This window comes from Lipophrys pholis (genome assembly GCF_963383615.2).
Source record: "Lipophrys pholis genome assembly, chromosome: 11".
NCBI lineage: Eukaryota > Metazoa > Chordata > Actinopteri > Blenniiformes > Blenniidae > Lipophrys > Lipophrys pholis.
In genome coordinates, this window is record NC_137631.1 from 5056078 (window position 1) to 5074039 (window position 17962).

Consider the following 17962-nt stretch of genomic DNA (forward strand, 5'->3'; position numbering starts at 1 on the left):
AAAAAGGCAGGGACATTTTGTAATAAAAATTTTAATTGTGCTAATGAAAAGTCTAGAAACGTTTAAAAAAATGCAAATGAGGGAGCTGTCTGCTGTAAACAATGTAGTTTTCATGTAGGGGCCACTGTGCTGTGGTTTGTTTTGGTTATGAAACCACACACACATGCTCACAGAGGAACAATACTCCCTAAACATTAACAATGGCGAGTACGCGGACATTTTTATGAACAAGGATTGCCATTACTGCGAGTGTCAACTCTAAAACTACCAAGTCCCAGGAGAATCTGAACTGGGAGTCATGACACTCCGGAGGAAAACATTGTTATTGTCTCTTTACTAGTGCATGTGCACAAGAAGTATTTACTCTGGCCGTGGCGTGCGCACAGTTCAAAAACTTTTTGTATCTCCTTGTTTATGTGCAGAAAAATTTGGGTTTTCCTGGGTTGCAAAGAGACTGAGCAATTTTGAAAAGTTGCCTTTTCCCCCTTTGTGCGACGCATTCCAAAAAAGTTGGACCATTTTTTCCAAAGGTTCCACCTCGGGAGCAGTTTTTAAAAACGTTGTGCTATACCTCACTTAATGCTGACAGTCGGTCTGTTTTCAAAAAGTTGTTTTCAGCATCTCCGAGGCCTAACAACTACATAACTGGGTATAAAAAATAGCATCCTATAGAGGCTGAGGAAATCTACAAAACATCACGAAAGGTCATCAGGTCAATTCAGAGGGCACAATCGAGCAAATTGGATAGATAATTAAAAAAAAACAAAAAAACAATAACTGTACTATCATGAAAGTAACTACTGTTACTGTTTCGCTTCAGTAAGAGGTTTAAGCAGAGGCGTCTGATGAAGCACCTGTCTGTAAACAACTGTGAGCTACAACCATTGGGAGAAAGGTGTAGAGAGATGGTGGGTGGATGGATGGAGCTCATAACACCCACCTCCGAGGAAACAAATCTAAACAGCAGACAGCAACAACGGTTGCAGCATATAGATCAGCAACTCTGCCGTGAAAGACGGTTATCTTATTGCCATCGAAATAACCTTCAAATAGAATCAGTACACGAGTGCATTAGTGAAAACATGCAGAAAGAGGCCTTTGCCCACAGTAGTAGTGGTAAAAGTGAGGGAAAACTGACATTGTTGTGAAGCTGCTGTATTGGTCCAACCCAACTGGGATCAAATAGCCCCTGAAATCCACGGGTTTGGTATTTGCATGGACTCAACACTTCCTGGACAAACATCATCTGTGAACATAGTTTGTCAGTGCGGTCTACAGAGCCATGTGTTAACACAACCCAAAAATGCAAATGTCTCTTCAGTTCCAGATGGACTGAGGCAAACTGCTCAATGAAGAAAAATGAGTAACTAACTAGTAAGTATTGTGCCACCACAATACCACACTGCAGGACTCATCTGCATTAGGAAAAGCTAAGAAAAAAACAAAACCAAAACACTGAACTGGTCACGCCAAAGTAAACCAGTAATAATGAAACATTTCACACAGGCTTGGCTGGTTTCATCAACTTTAACTATCACTTACATTACAATGCAATTTGGGGGGGGGGGGGGGGCTCAACTCTGAGTCATGCCTGCTACTCAGATGGTGACTCACACTGAATGCAGTATTCACATGAAAGTACTATTGACTGACAGTGCTCTGAGTTGGGGTCGCAATTAAGGTTCAGTTCTCTAGTTTGGACTAAATTTGGGGGAAAAGGGGAAAATACACCTCATCTTGGTTCACTTCACACTGGCCTTTTTTAACACGGGATCAAAAGATAAACAGGACGGATGTTGAACAGCTGTGTCTGCGTTTATTCTACAGTGCAGGTTCCACAACAACGCTGTGTTCTACACAAAATGCACGTTGGATTTTTATGGTGTTATATTTACAGGCTAAGAACAGCCAATAAAATGTATAAAGGAGCCTAAACAGCAGGAGGAATTCCTCGGTTGGAAGTGTTAATTACGACGAGCTGGGAGGATACGGCGCTCCAAAAGTGTTCGGCGTTCTGGTCTTCTTACAGATCTTTGGTTTGTGCCAAACTGGAACTGAACTGTACTATTCCAAACTTACACAGACCTCCCTCTCAAACGGACTCTGGCACCATGACACAAATACTCTTTTTCTAAGCTCTTAATGACCCAGTTCCATCACATCTCCGGCCCAAATTATTCCACAGAAACTCGTGTGCGAGCTTATTGATGATGTTGGAGTCCAGACAGCAGAATGGGAGGCGGAGCTTTCACCTTCTGGCTTCAGTTATTTTTGACATCAGGCTAACAACATTTATCCTTCATCACTTCACGAGTCACATTCAGCCCAATTTCTTCCCGAGTGTGCCGGACCAGTAAACTCGAGCCAGAACCTTTATATTTAAACTTTGAAGTTTATTTTTGGTTGTTGTTGTTGTAGCGTATATGTGATAAAGAAGTTCCACCTTTAGATGCATTTACATGGTAATGGAGCGTTTTTGAGAAGCAGTGTCCCAAAGTTTTCAAAAAGTTGGGTTTTCCCCATTTACACAGTGATGGAGCACTTTCATAAAGTTGCGTTTCCCTCCCGTTTCCATGGAGACCAAGTCAAAGAGTTTTCAAAAAGTTCCATTTTGGGAGCGGTTTTTCATCATTTGCATTTTCAGTGGCTCCAAGCACCGTCGTCGTGTCAACGGGGACCCAGAAGACAACTGAAGTTTTGTGTTTTTACTTGTGTAAAACAGAACTCAAAAGATCTGCGGTTTCTGCTCCTACTAGTCGACAACGAGGAGACTACCACGCTTCATATTGTTTGTTTTCTGTGCAGTTCTGCCCTCTTTTCATTATGGATGCAGCCGATAAACGTTTAAATGTCTGAAAACCAGAAATACTAATGGGTTAGTGTTTTGTCCACACGTTATAGTGTTTAACTGAAATGTTGTGGAGAATTCTTTTCGAAACTATGCCACGTTCGGACAGCAGCACTGCTCTCATTGACAGTCGACTCTCGCATGTGCAGAAGAACTATATACTTGGGCTGAGAGGCGCAAGAAGTAGCATTTTATAAAAGTTGCGCTTTCCCCTTCTACACAGAGACAAAGTTGGAGTGTTTTCAAACACTTCCCCCGTTGAGAACCCTTTTCAAAAAGTTGCATTTTCAGTGACTCCGAGGATCATTGTCGTGCCCAAAAAACAACAAAGGTTTTCACTTGAAAACATCAAAGCTTTGATAAATCACCCACAAAACACAGGCCAAGTGAGAGTGCAATTCAGCGCTGGTTGTTTGTCCCACCTGAAGTCTGGTCTCTCTTTTCTCTCTTTCAGTACTTCCCTGCACTCAAATCAAACTCGACAGAACAAGCAGTGGTGAGCTGGTCTCCCGAGAATCGTCTCCACTTTTTATCTGCTCCCACTTGTGCTGCAACTGTCAAACACAATCCAGCGAGGCGACGTCGAGCTGCAACAAGTTTGCCGTTATTTCAGAACGATCTGAGAAACAGGAGCCACCTTCATTCGTTTATGAGATTATGAGGCTCGTTCTGCATGAGGGAGGCAGAAGCGCCACTGAGAATCTGCTTGAAGTTCAATGAGTCATTCCTTTGGAGTTATTCCTGCTCCGTCTGGGTGCCATCAAGGAGAACTTGACTTTATCTTTTAACGTTGAGAAGAACCGACTCCCACGTGTAGACTCACTAAGTTACAGATTATAGAAAAGAGGTGATCATTTCCAGGTCACGTCTCATGTTTCCAAAGGTTTTGACAGGTCACTGAGGTTATTGTTGCTATCTGTAAAAAAAAAAAAAAAAAAAAAGATGCTGTGTAGATCCAGAGGGTCGTCGACATCAGCAGGCAGACAGCAGCACTTTGTTTAAACTCTTCACATCTTCATGAACTAGTCGTTACTTCAATACCAGAACCGTTTGTTGCGGCCAAAGAATGAAAGTATACCTTCATTTTCGATCTGAGACACCCACATGATTACAAAAAGGGCCGTAAATCAAACCGTCTTCAGCGGCTGTTTGGAAGCGTGAGCTTGCACGAAAGTCAAATCCGTCAGAAAAATCTCACAAAACATGAAGCAAAAGTCTCATTTCTTCCCGACCGGGAGGAATTTTAAACCCTCCACAGCTCAGACACTAACAGTGATATCAGCTTTCCCACTTGAGCTTCATACACGGATGATAGAGATCTAAAATATGAAATAAATCCCACAGGGGAAGTTAGGATTTTCTTTTAATCTGCTCATTTGGCATGAAATCCCCCATACTATCTATCTTTTAAACTGCTTTTTTCAACTACGGGTCACCGGGTACACCCTAAATATTAAAAAAATGACTACAATTAGTCTTGACTTCTTAAAACCTTCTGTATATTTGCACTTTAAGCATTTTCTTTTACCCTCTGGAGTTACTTTGACAGCGATACTGCATATCTACCCCACTTTCTTGACATTAAGGAGTTAAAAAAAAAACATCAATGACACATTGGACACAAAGTCCATCTGCACACGTTTACATGACAACGTTTTCAAGTGAAAACACTAAACTATTAGTTGGGTGACACTAGAGGACGCAACTTTTTGAGGACGCCTCCCAAAGCGTAAGCTCCATCCGTCTCCGTGGAAACAGGACGAAAACACAACTTTTTCAAAACTCCGGCTACGGAGACGCTACGACTGGGCGAGCGCACGGCGGCCGTAGTGAACAGTTCTTCTGCACGTGTGCGAGTAAATGGACAATAACCACAATGGTGGCCTCCAGAGTGTCAGGACTCCCAGACCATATTTTCCTGGGTCTTGATGCTTTTTCACTTGAAACGTTGTCCTGGAAACGGGGCCTTCGTGTTGTGTTGTGTCCACTCGTCTAAGGATTTCATTGTTTTTTTCCCCAAATCAATGTTTTCTTTAAAATTGTGACCATTCGCTTGATGGTTTGGATGGACTGGAGCATCTGGGTGGCTGGTTTTGGCCTTCAGCTTGAAACCCCCGATTTAAACGATGTAATCATACTCATGAATACATTTTCGGTCCTCATCTCTCTTCACCCTCACCACTCACTGTAATATTTTAAGGTTGAAAAATTCCGACCTCGTCTTTGTGAAGAGGACTTCACAGCTCAATTTTCACCCAAAGCATTTTAAAGCCACCGCAGTGAAACATTACAAACATTATGTGCTATTAATTCATCATACAATTTATATAAATGTGTGAAACTGAGCAAAATCACCTACATTATATAATTTCGAGCTTTAAAAGGTGTCTAAATAGAATACATTTCTCACTGGATTTCTGTAGATTTTGTGATGTAATGTAAAAATGTCTCCAATATGTCTCTTGTTATATTAGATATGATTTAAACATGATTTCCAACATCAGTCAATAGATCTTGTGGGGTCAGAGCTGCTTTTACAAGGCAAAGGGACAAAACATCAGATTTGATGGTCAAAATATGACAAATTTGCAGCACGACTGTCATGTTTTTATCATTATTTAGACAGATTCCACATGTTAGCGCCTATTTGAACGTGTCATATCGGTATTTTTCATGTTGTCTTTGTTTATTTGTCAGTAATTTGTAATTTAATGTTTAGGGAACATAGTGAAATTTAAACTAGGTAAAGAAAGACTTGATTAAGATACTTGTAAACAGTGGACAGTTCTTGTTTAAAGCAGGGGTGTCAAACATGAGGCCCGTGGGCCAAGACTGGACAGGCCAGAGGGTCCAATCTGGTCCTTTAACTTCAAGTTTCCAATAAAATCGACAGTCTCCTCAGTGTGGCTTTTAAAAAGTGAGGTGTTGGAAAACAAGGAGACAAAAGATTTTATCTCCTTTAAAATTCTAGACTCGGATGAATCTGAACTGAGGTGACCTGTCAGGACCGGGACGAAAGCAAACGGTGAAGCCGCCTCACGGCAGCGGTAATGGGATGAAGAGACAGACAAAGACGCGGTGAGTTACGGAGCGGGGATTACGGCGGCTGATCCGGGGGATGAACGACGACAAGCGGAGGCGGTGCAGCCGGGCGGCGGGCTGGCTTGTCCCCGGTAGCAGGCTCGCTTGTCCCCGGTAGCGGGCTCTCTTCTCTCCGGCGGAAGGCTCCTCGCCTCCCCGCGGAAGCCCCGCGGCAGCCAGTCGGCCTGTCAGCCTCAGTCCACACCGGGTGTCGCCGTTTGTCCGACACACGTCACGACTCACAACAACGCAAGGTTACGTCGCCGACATGCACATCCGCAACGCACACACTGCCGCTGAGACCCGGACCCCGGACACCCCCTGAAAGCCCCGGACCCCCCGCACTCACTTTGCTCTTGACCTCTATCACGTTGTCGGAGCGCCGGACGGAGACCCGCTGCGGCTGCGGCTGCGGCTGCTGCTGTCTGGACATCCTGCTCCCGAGTTCGCTCCCTGGCTCAGGCACTGCGGAGAAAACCATCCACCGGGGTTATCCTCGGTCTTTCCCTCCGTTTGCGTCCCGGGCGGAATGACACAATCCCCGGTTTCACCGGCTCGCTGCGTGGAAGAAAACCCGCAGGCTGCGGAGCTGCGTGTCCGCGCACCGCGCTCACGACAGGTGGAATCCAGTAGATCCAGTCTGGGATGGAGGTGCCAGTGTAACCCGTCCTCCTCTTCCTCCTCCTCCTCTTCCTCCTCCTTCTCCTCCACTCCTCCCGGTGAGAGTGGAGCAAACGGCGGAGGGGGCGGGCCGTAATAATACTGCAATAACAGGCCACGTCGAGGGTCAAACCGGAGCGTCCAGCTCCCCGACGGCCCGGCTCCGGTGTTATGGTCGAGACTGCCTGGCTCCGGTGTTATGAACCTTCCGGTGTCCCGCCCAGAAAGGGCCTCACGAGCCCCCGGGCGTATCGGCCATATCTACCCCCCCCCCCCCCCCCCTTTTTTTAATTACTTATTATTTAGTTACTTTTTTTTTTTTTTTTTTTTTGTATTTTGTTAACTTCAACCATAAACAAATTTATTAAATATTAAATATTTGCAATATATTTTCCAGCTGTTTAAAAAAAAAAAAATCTGGTTTGTTCTTTTTGTTTGTTTGTTTGGTAATAGCTTAAATATGCAGGTTTATCGTCACGTGTGCATTAAAGGTACACTTGTAAGTCAACTTGTTGAATATTTGGTATTGATTTATTTTTCCCTCCAGTTCATTGTTGTCGATAAATGTAAGCCCTTACTCTAAACAATTAATTTTTTTAATCACACATCACAATGTTTTCATTGTATAATTTACATTATTATTTGTGTGTTGGGTTAATTGCAAATGCTAATCAACCTGCGTGCAGGAAATAAACAAGCCACGATTTATTTTTCTTCTCTAATTAAAAGTTATTTTTGTAAATCAAAGTCGACACTCATCATCAATTCATTCATCTTGGATACCATCTTATCCCAGGTAATATGAGCGAGGGCAGGAAGAACCCCAAGGTCCAATTTAGGGTCACCGCTTGACCTCACATGCATGTTTTTGGACAGTAGGAGGAAACCCATGCACACATGGGGAGAATATGCAAACTCTTCAATAATAAAACCAAACAATTAGTACCGAACAGTGCTACATTCTCAACCAATACCCAATTTTAATGGTATTTTCTCTTTTAATGGCAAAATAGCCTGAAATATTTATTAAAAAATCATCCTATAGCGGTTACTATATGGGTGTTTTTACAAACTCACCTTGACAATATGGCTTTGAAGTTTGGTAGCAATCAGGCAGCGTCACCAATATCTCCACTCAGGTCTCAGGTTGTGATGTCCGCTACTCGTAAGAAATGAGTTTTATTTGAATATTTCACAATTTGCTTGGTGGTTTGTGGGCCGGTTTTGGCACACGGACCTCATGTTCGACATCCCAGTAGCAGACTGTTAATCTGTTCCAGCATTTTGTTCAAGCCTTTAGCTGATACCGATACTGTAGACCTCTATTGTAAACTTATTCAACAATCTCTCTGTGCTTTTGGTGCTCAGTTACAGAGAAAGTAGGCGCAGTACTGAATGTTGTTTATCAGTGGACAGCCGGCTTACTCAGGACTGCTCAATACCTTTAATGTGATGTAAATGAGAAATTCTTCATGGAAGGTCACCAGAGATTATTTTTCCACTGAGGCATTTTCAGATAAACTCACAAAACTTGAGTGTTTTTTTCTCTTCTCATTGAGTCAGTGAAGCAACACTAAGCTCATATCTTGTTTAATTGATTGGACTTCATGTTTGTTAACTCCCGCCTCCAGATAGGAGTTTTGGGCGTCATTAACCATAATGATTTTCCTTCATTTATCAACTGCAAGAACATTTGTTGTCCTCAGCAAAGAAAATGAATATTAGGATTGTGTGTTTGGAATTACATCAGGCACATTGTTTGTGACTTCTCACGGCGTTCGCATGTATTTTATTGCCATTATATTTCTCAAAATGTTACTTATCGAGTCCAAATCCACTGAATTTGAGATGGTTTCAGTGTTTCTTGATTTCATCACAGCATGAGATCAACCTCTTCCTCCTTGCTGTTGTTGATGACACGAAGAAACAGTCTTTAATGCTGTTTCGTCTTATATGGGAACATATAATTAGATGTTGCTAATGCTGCATTGCCACTTTTGTCTGGAAATCATGATTAGATTTTTCTGAGGCCCCTTTTGCGCGACATTTTTGGTTTTGTTTCAGAGAAATGTCAGCGTTTGCACAGCAACAAGTTGAAAACGATGTCCGTTCAGAAAGAAACAGCACAAACGCTGAAAATGATGTAGTTAGCATCTGCGGCCACTAGTGGGTCCCGTTGGTTGTTTTTGAATGAAACCACACACACATGCATGCAGAGAACTTTACCCTATAAACTTTAACGATGACAGTACACAGACATTGGAATGGGCAGACGAACAAGTTGGATTGTTATTACAGTGACTCAACTATTAAACTACAGTCACGACACTCTGGAGGAAAACATTGTTCTTATTGTCCATCTACTGAGCATGTGCAGAAGAACTGTTTACTCCAGCCGCGGTAGCAGCGCATGCGCAGTGGCAGCATTTTAGTAAAGTTCCGTTTTTTTCCGCATTTGCATGGCGTTGGAGCGTTTTCAGAAAGTTCGGTTTTCATTGATTTTTGACCACCTTTATCGTGTGAACCGACGCCCCGAATGGTTTGCGTTCTCGTCCCTCAAAATGTTGTTGCGCAAACGAGGCCTTAATAACAAGCAGATACTCTCACTGCTGCAGAAGTCCTCGGCCACAGCTTTATGATCAGAGAAACGTTTACACACACCGTCCCACTAGCGCAACGACGAAACTCACCGCCGCCGTGACATTTGACACCTTGATTGTAAAGTTTACACTTTAAGCGTTCGCACAGAGGATCGCTCACGGCTTCCCACGTGTTTGATGTGAAACTTTGTTTTTTTCCAGCTCAGTTTCCTCCTCCCCCTCTAGATTTACACTTTGTGCTAACCTGACCTAATCGTTTTCTGTACCAGGCAGTGCTGGGGCTGTGTGTGTGTGTGTGTGTGTGTGTGTGTGTGTGTGTGTGTGTGTGTGTGTGTGTGTGTGTGTGTGTGTGTGTGTGTGTGTGTGTGTGTGTGTGTGTGTGTGTGTGTGTGTGTGTGTGTGTGTGTGTGTGTGTGTGTACCATGGAGAGACCCCTACAAGCTTATGTAAGAGGCTAATTGCCAATAACAAGTAATCTGTCCAGATAAGGAAGCATTCCAAGGGGAGAGTGGGCAAAAGGTGAAGATGTGCTTTTGTTTTTTGTCCTTGGAGGTCATCTACGTTACACGTTGTGATCGGGGCTCTTCCTCTCTCGCGCTCAGCTCCCTGTTTTTACCTCGTCGTTTCATTCCTCTCCTTCTTCTCCGTCTTTCCATCGCACTGCCGCTCGTCCCCGTCAATGTCGAAGGAATGTAGGAATGTGTGGAGAGCTGGAAAAAGGAGGATTGACCGTGTTATCTCGTACAATCAGCCAAACTTTCGGTGTGTGCGCACAAGCACGTGTATTAAGGTTATAGTGGGAGCCAGGGTTATGGCCCTCATGGTGCGATACGTACTCTGACGGCATCGTGAAATATCTCAAGGCTTACATTTTATGTTTGTGGCTTTTAACAGTCTTAAAAAACACATTTACATTGTGACGTAATTTTTTTAATCAGAGATGGGAGAATGGATGCGTTCTGTGACTGTCATTAACTTAAAATTGGGAGTTTCAGACAAATAAGAAAATAAATCACTATATATGGTTACTTTCTTCATTAAGGGTTAAACTAAGGTCAATTCCATCAATGGGAAGGCTTCAGGAAGATTGAGCTGCATGGGCGCGTGCGTGAAAACATTGGTAATGACAGTCATGATTGAGTGTTGAGTCACTACTGTTTCATTTCTTTCATCTCCAAGAAATACAAAAAAAGTGTTATTAAAAAAAAATCCCCCAAAATTGTGATTTCTGTAAACACTGAATTCTGGTTGATAACATTTTTCTCTGTTTTTATAGCATTTTTATGTTTTAAACTGACAGTGACATACAGCGAATTAAAAGTTGTTGCGAGTCAATTCAAAAATTGTCTCTGCGAATTGCTCCGATGTAACTTCTTATGACTGACAAGCATTCAACACATTTTAAAATCACAGAGAACCAAAGTGAAAAACTCTAAAATAATAATGTGGGGACTTTTGGAGGGTTTCTACACACCTTATGAACCTACATTTTGACTTTACAGCCACTGATTGTCTGTATTATCTGAAAGGAGGGTTTTAGTCATCTCACCCAGAGGAGTCAATTACTTTTTAGTTCAGGGGCCATACACAGTCAAATCTCATCTTGAGTGGGTCAGATCAGTAAAACAAGATAAGATAAGATATCCTTTATTTATCTCACATGTGGAGAAATTTGCAGTGGTACAACAGGATAGTAAAGAGAAAGAAGCACACATAGCAGGAACTAAAAAAGCCGATAAAAATACAATATAATAAAAAATAGAAAATATGCACACGGTGCCTGTAAGTGTGGACAAGTACAGAATATGGGGGTGGATGTATTGCACATAGTAAATACGTTTTTATAGATTATTATTGTTATTGCACATCGTCCGGTTTTGGTGTGTCAGTGGTCTACTGGGAGCAGGCTTGGTTGAAGAGTGCCATAGTGAAATCGTGAAATAGTGCCATAACAAGCTTTTAATTTAAACTTTTAAGTTTTACTTTATTGTCATGCAGAGTATACCTGATGAGAATGTTTCGATTTTCATAAAATCAAACAATTACGGCCGGAAATGACTACAATCTTAACATAAACGTCTCCTACAGCTGTTGCATTATGGGTGTTCTTACAAACTCACCCTGACAGCACGGCTTTGAGCCTCATGCTCGCTTGCTGTCTTTCATGGCAGCATCACTGATATCTCAGCTCTTACTGTTGTATCGCGACTCTTAAGAAATTTGTTAAAAAACTATTTCTTGGAAATGTTTTCAATGTGCTTGGTGGTTTGGCCGGATTGGAGCCTCCTTCGGGCCGGTTTTGGCCCTCGGGCCTTATGTTTGACATCCCTGATCTAAACTGTCTTTTGTGTGTTTTTTAACTGACACTCTTTGTTCTGGTCTTGGTTTTCATTTCCTTGGTGTCTCTTGTTGAAGTGAGATTTTCGGTCACATCATCATTTTCGAATGACTAACAAAAAAAACACCTTTTCCTGGTTTGCAATCAGAAGTGTCCTGATGTTTTTAATCAACATTAGCCTCCTCTGGTCTGTGCCCACCCCTCTGCTGCATTGTTTTCCCCACAGGGTGATGTTATCCATCCCCCCTCTCAAAGATTAAAGCTCCTTCATCCAACAACACACATGAATTCTCAATTCAGCAAAGCACTCAAATCTAAAATCGGAAATTTTGAACTTCATATTTAACTCTAAATTCACACTCTCCCGAACACAGATGCTTCGGCTTTTGTCAGGTCGTAAGTTCTGTTTATTGCTGGACTTCCACTTCTCACATTAAAAGATAATGGTGACCCTGATTAGAGGACGAGGAGGATTGGAAGCCAGAAAATGAGTCCTGACAAACCTCCTCACTTTCTGGATTAAGTGCAGCTCAGGGACACTTTCAACACCACTGTAGAGGCCAAAGCAATGTCTTAGGCCAGTGATTCCCAACCAGGGAGCCCGACCCCCAGGGGGCGTGGTCACGAAGCCTTCTAGATTTTAAGGGGTGTAACATCTTATATTATAGGTGTGCCAGCATTTAATTCATTTATGTCACAAAACTACTAATGTTAAGCATTTTGGTTATTAAAGGTGTATCGTCGTGCGTCTTTTGTGGCTCCAATCCATCAAACACCCCAAGATGATGTGTACAAAGAGTTTATCTCAGAGAAAAGACACTCATCATTACAGAATACAACAAAGAAACTGTGTTTCACACAAAGTGTGTTATGAGGATCCTTCAACTTTTTTTTTGTAATAGCACGAGGCGTAGCGGTGGCGGGTGTAGGGAGGGGGTCGCCAATGTTTCCAATGGTATTAATTTGGGTCCTTCAACAAAAAGCTTGGGAATCATTGCTTCAGGCCATTAAGATCCGACACCAGGATTGTGTATTTGATGCCCTGCCTGTTGGTGTCAGATGAACGAAAGTCTTCATTTCCAATTAAACACCTTTCTCCTTCATTAACATTAAAAATGTGCCGTTTCCATGCATTCTTCCAAACATCCATACATGTACCTGCTTCAGCAGTCATAAACTGCTGAAAGTTTCCCCATATATGATCCACCTGCTAATTATCTAGGGCCCCGTTTACACGACAATGAATTCGAGTGTATCCGCAAAACTTTCTTCACTTTTGGGGGGTCCGTTTACACGGCACCAGTGTGCGGATGCACTGTATCCGCAAAGTTTTTAATCCGGCTCCCAAGGTGGAAAGATTCTTTCACGGCGCAAATCCCTCCAGCAGAGACTGATGGAGGCTACAGAGCCTGCTACTGCGCATGCACATCTCTCCCCCTCCGTCCTGCTCATTCAGTTGTAAACAAACATGGCGGCTGCGTAGTGGTACGACCCGCGGACTATATTCTAGTTTTATCGTCCAGATCAGTAGTTTAACAGTTGAGACTCACCCCTGATAGCGTCCGATGTGTCATCAGTCCATGCGGATGTCGGGTTCTCGCCATTTCCTTCACGTTTATAGTGTTTTGTTCTCTGCACACGTCTGTGTAGTTTCATTACAAAATCAAGCAACAGCGCTCTCTAGTGCCCCGGCATAATAACTACATTGTTGTCTCTGTCCGCCCCTGCAATGTAAACGCACTACTTTTTTTTTAAGCGGACTAGGTGTTGTCACGTGAACCGTTGTCGTGTAAACAGGGCCCTAGTGGCCCCCAACACACTGTTTACCCTAAATAAATGTGCATTCTGCTCCTACCATGTTGACTCAAAGAAACCTCCAACTAAAGATGGTGGCCTAAGTAAACAAAAAGAAAACTAATTTGATGAAGTTAATGATTCCACTGAGGAGTTAATCTGTGCTGATTATCGGTGACAGGGATGAAAATACAACAGAAGATGGTAGAGAATATGCTCTTCACCAAAAGACACAACAACTGTGTTCAAAAAGGGAAAGACAAAAGCTTTGGGTGTCTTTCAGTGTGGAGTTTGCAGGTTGTTTGCATGTCTGGGTTGTCCGGTTTCCTCCCAGAAACACGTGTGTTTACACGACAAAGTGAAAACGCATGGTTTTTGCATTTTCGTTTCTGAACAGCTTCGCGCTTACACGTCGGTGTTCTAAAAACGATGTCCATTTACACGGAAACGGCAGAATGACTGAAAACATTGTTATTGTCCGTCCACTCGCCCGTGTGCTCTCACAGAATTATTTACTGCGGCCGTGGTGTTCATGTGCAGCAGCATTTTCTCTGTCATTTACATTGACATGAAGTCTGAGCGTTTTCAAAACGTTGTGTTTTCCCTCTGAGCACCGTTGTCGTGTGTTTGGAACCCCCAAAAATGCAAGGGAATTTTTTGCGATTTCACTTTAAAATGTTGTGTAAACGGGGCCTGAATGAGGTGTGGACGTGTCTGTCTCTGCGTCTGTCTCTGATGTCCAGGTTGTTTCCTGCCTTTTGAGTCAGCTGGGATCAGTTCCAGCTCCTTGTTGGATGGTGGAGATGGATGGTGGAGATGGATGGTGGAGATGGATGGTGGTCGGCGCGCTGCTGTCAGTATCTATTAACCCACAGTCACACACAGGAACCTCGGTGGATTGGAAGGTGACTAGAAGCTCAGTTATTTGCCCCGGCCTTCCTGCCTCCTGCTCTGGGGACCTCTCAGTGACACAGTGAGGCCCAGACACACACACACACACACACACACACACACACACACACACACACACACATGAATGAGAGCAGGAATGTGAGCAATGTGAGCCGACCTGTACCTGAAAGTGATCCGCCTCTTCTCATCTCTTCCCATTCTTTCGTCATGACCCACTTCCGGCCTCATTTTATGAGCCTATTTCATTTTCTCATTTTATTTACTGTCGTCTCCCTCTTTTCCTCATTGTCTCTTGTCTTTCAGTTATCCTCTGTTCTTTTCTTCTCTCCACTGTTTGGCTCCTGCTCTCTTTTTAGTCTGTCAGTTTTACCCCCCCCCCCCCCCCCCCCCCCCCCTCTCTTGTTATTTCTTGCCCCCACCTGTTTCGAAGTGCGGGCTGAAAATGGAAACCTCCGTGCTGTCGAAGGCGTCGCACAGAATATCTGATGACTTTATTTAGTCCTGTGAGTCACGCGCCTCTTTATGTAGGTGCATTGCATGAAGTCCGGCTGACGTATGCGTGTTATGTGTGGTATGCCCGGGGCCTCCGCGTTGGGTAGGTTTGTTTTGTGTATCGGGGCGCGACAGGTGGCGATGCTGAAGGACAGGTTTTCATCTGCGACATGTGCCTGTGCTCAGTTCTATCTGACTTCCTACGCAACGGTTCGAGTAGATCTCAACACAGCACACTCTGGTTTATGATAAAGTCTGCACGCCAGGGCTTCGATCGTATCACCACACACAACAAAGATTCCATTATTGAGGAGCAAACTGGGATTGTTTGATGGATAACCAGTAAGTGTTGAGCGAATTAGTTTATTTTTCTATTATATTCCAGGTTCTGCAGGAAGTCTCCAACTCTGAGTTTTTAACATTGTCTTGTTGATTTTTCTCCGTAAAAGTGCCCGTGTTGGATTTGGTGCTCTGAAAATACAATCTTATTGCTTATGTGTCGGTGTTTCATTTTTGTTTTGTTTGTCATTGTTCATTGTTTTGTTTTTCTTTAACAAACAGCTTCGGCTCTGCTCATACAGATGAATTCCTTCCAGGAGAAACACCACACACTGGAATGTAGATGGACTCGTCTGACTTTCAGTCTCGAGGCCTCAGACGTGCTCGTCGAGTGTAAAGAAAACATATCCAAGAGAAGAGCAGGAGCCAGTTTTAAAAGGTCTCAAAAACACTGGCCCTCCCATGAACTGACTATTTCATTAAGAACTGATGTGCTTTACTGTTCCAGCTGCCGAACAGGAGATCCCACAACAGAGACATTTCAGCTCATTTACCTCATATTTACACCAAAACTGTAGTTTATGTTGCATTAAGTGGTGAAATTAAAACACATTTTATGTCATTTTAATTGTTTTAGCCACTCTGGCTTGGGGTGCAATAGAATTGGTCAATGCAGAAAAGGAACCTCCACAAAGGGAATTAATGAAATATGATACAGTACTATCGATTTGGCTATATGAGCCGATACTGCAAGGAGTAGCCTATTGATACTCGTACCTGTAAAAGCTCCCCGATACAACCTAGTAAGTACTATGCAATGTCCTCCGTCTGCGTCAGTAGCAGCCGGTAGACAAGCAAGGATGAAGGATGTCAACAGTTTGGAGAGTCTTTAATATTAATGATAAAATATGAGATTGTAAATGACGTTCTGCAAAAATATCAAGAGGAGGAGAGACAGAGACATTTGGACCTGCAGAGTTAGAATGACGTCACTCTTTAGTTTAACTGCTCAATGGATCAGGATGATTTTACTCCCAAGTCGCTACATGCTACATGCTACATGCTACATGGCCCGGTTGTAGAGCGGTCGTCTCCCAATCGGAAGGTTGCAGGTTCAGTTCCCATCCCCACCTGTCCACATGCCGAAGTGTCCTTGAGCAGGACAGTGAACCCTGTAACCCCGTCCAGTGAATGGACTGGGTGCCTTGCATGGTCCCTGCCTCCATTGTTGTGTGACTGACGGTGTGAAGCGCTGTGGGGACTGCGGTACCGCTACATGCTAACCGTGTAGCACACCACCATGTCCCAATGACATCCTCCTCTCTGTCCTCATCATGCTCGCCCTCACCATCGACCACTCCTTCCTCTTCTCCTGCCTGGTGCCGCTCTCTCCTGGCTCAGGCCATATCTCTCAGACAGGCATCTGCATCAATAACTGCACCTCCTCCGTCACCCGTCTGCTGCATGGCGTCCCCCAGGTGCTCCCCTCCTGTTCATCCTCTACATCCTCCCTCTTGGCAGTATCATGCGTAAACATCTATTTCTGCTGCTACTCTGGCGACATACACATCCACGACAACCTGCTCCACCCTGACCCACTGCCTCACTGAATGAAATAATAAATAAATAGACTTAAAACATACATGCAAAATAACTTTCTACAACTAATCTACAACAAATCGGGTCTAATAATCATCGGCCCCAAATCCCTCGCAAAAAACACTGACAACTCCACCCTGTTCATTGACAACGCCACCCTCTACTCCATCATCTCACATCTGTAATCTGGGAATAATTCTTGACAGCAACCTCACCTTTAAACAACACATCAACCAGATCACCCAGACGGCCTTCAACTCACTCTCCTTCTCTGTTGCTGAAACCCTCGTGCAACAGGCGTCTGTACGGCTCATCTTCAAAAGTCCTCAATATACTTCAGTACATCCAGAACTCTGCGGTCTACATTCTCACCACTCCAACTCCTGTGACCTCATCACCACTGTCCTCCAGAACCTCCACTGGCTCCCGATCCCACAACTCATCCAGCCCCATTGCTTTTTGAGTCAGCGTCTTCATGGGACTGTTTGTCATCATTTTAATTCAACGAGATTTATTAATTTATTTATTTATTTTTGTAATTGTAGGGACGATAGTGGCTTTTATTTTCGACATAAACGATCACAGCGTCATGATCTACTCAGATTTTATAATCTGTTATATGGTGACACCTGCTGGTGAAAATGTGAACGCGCAGAGCCAGTCGCGCAGCTCCGTTCAGAACAAGCTGGAGCTTGACAATATCCTTTTTCTGAACTACTGGACCAAACTAGTGGACAGGAGGAGTCCAGATGGGACTAATGACTGGATAACAGAGAGAGCAGAGAAATTCAGTTGGAGACCTGACATTCTCTTCTATTAAAACTCTTTTGAGGTCCAAAAAGATATTCTGCTCGCGGCAGTGACGTGCGGTGAGGTATGGCTGGTGAGGCACCGATTGCTCTGGAGTCAGATTTACAATTGTAGGAACTGAAAAGAACATCTTATTTCACTATTCATCCGGCAGCATGCAACTGGAAATCAATCAATCAATTTATTTATTTATCAGGGACAGTGCAATATACATAGAAAAGATCTCATGTGTTGCACATGGAGTATATAGCTCGACACTAATTTGCAACTCTCATTTTCAGAGGGTCAAAGAGGGAACAACAGTACATACAACACCAAGATACATCAGACAAGCAGAAATACACAGAATACACAGAATACACTGAGTAAATATCTGATTCACAATTACATGTTATCATAAAACACATCCCCCCCCCCCCCCCCCCCCCCCCCCCCCCCATTCACTGGGTTGGGACACATTCCCCCCCTCTCTTCTTCCTTCCTTCCCTCATTCACTCCTTCACTACAGTAAAACACATTCCTTCCCTCCATCTCTCCCTCATTCACTCC

The 17962-nt window shown here is 43.5% G+C and overlaps 1 protein-coding gene across 1 annotated transcript in view; it reads right to left on the reverse strand.

Moving 5' to 3' along the window:
• Positions 1–6625, reverse strand: part of pard6a (par-6 family cell polarity regulator alpha) — a 36131-nt gene extending 29506 nt beyond the window's left edge. Inside the window, exon 1 of the mRNA XM_080474906.1 lies at positions 6279–6625. Within this exon, the coding sequence (XP_080331032.1) occupies positions 6279–6410 (132 nt within the window). The 5' untranslated portion in view covers positions 6411–6625. The remainder of the gene's footprint in view (positions 1–6278) is intronic.
• Between the last annotated feature and the right edge of the window lie 11337 nt (positions 6626–17962).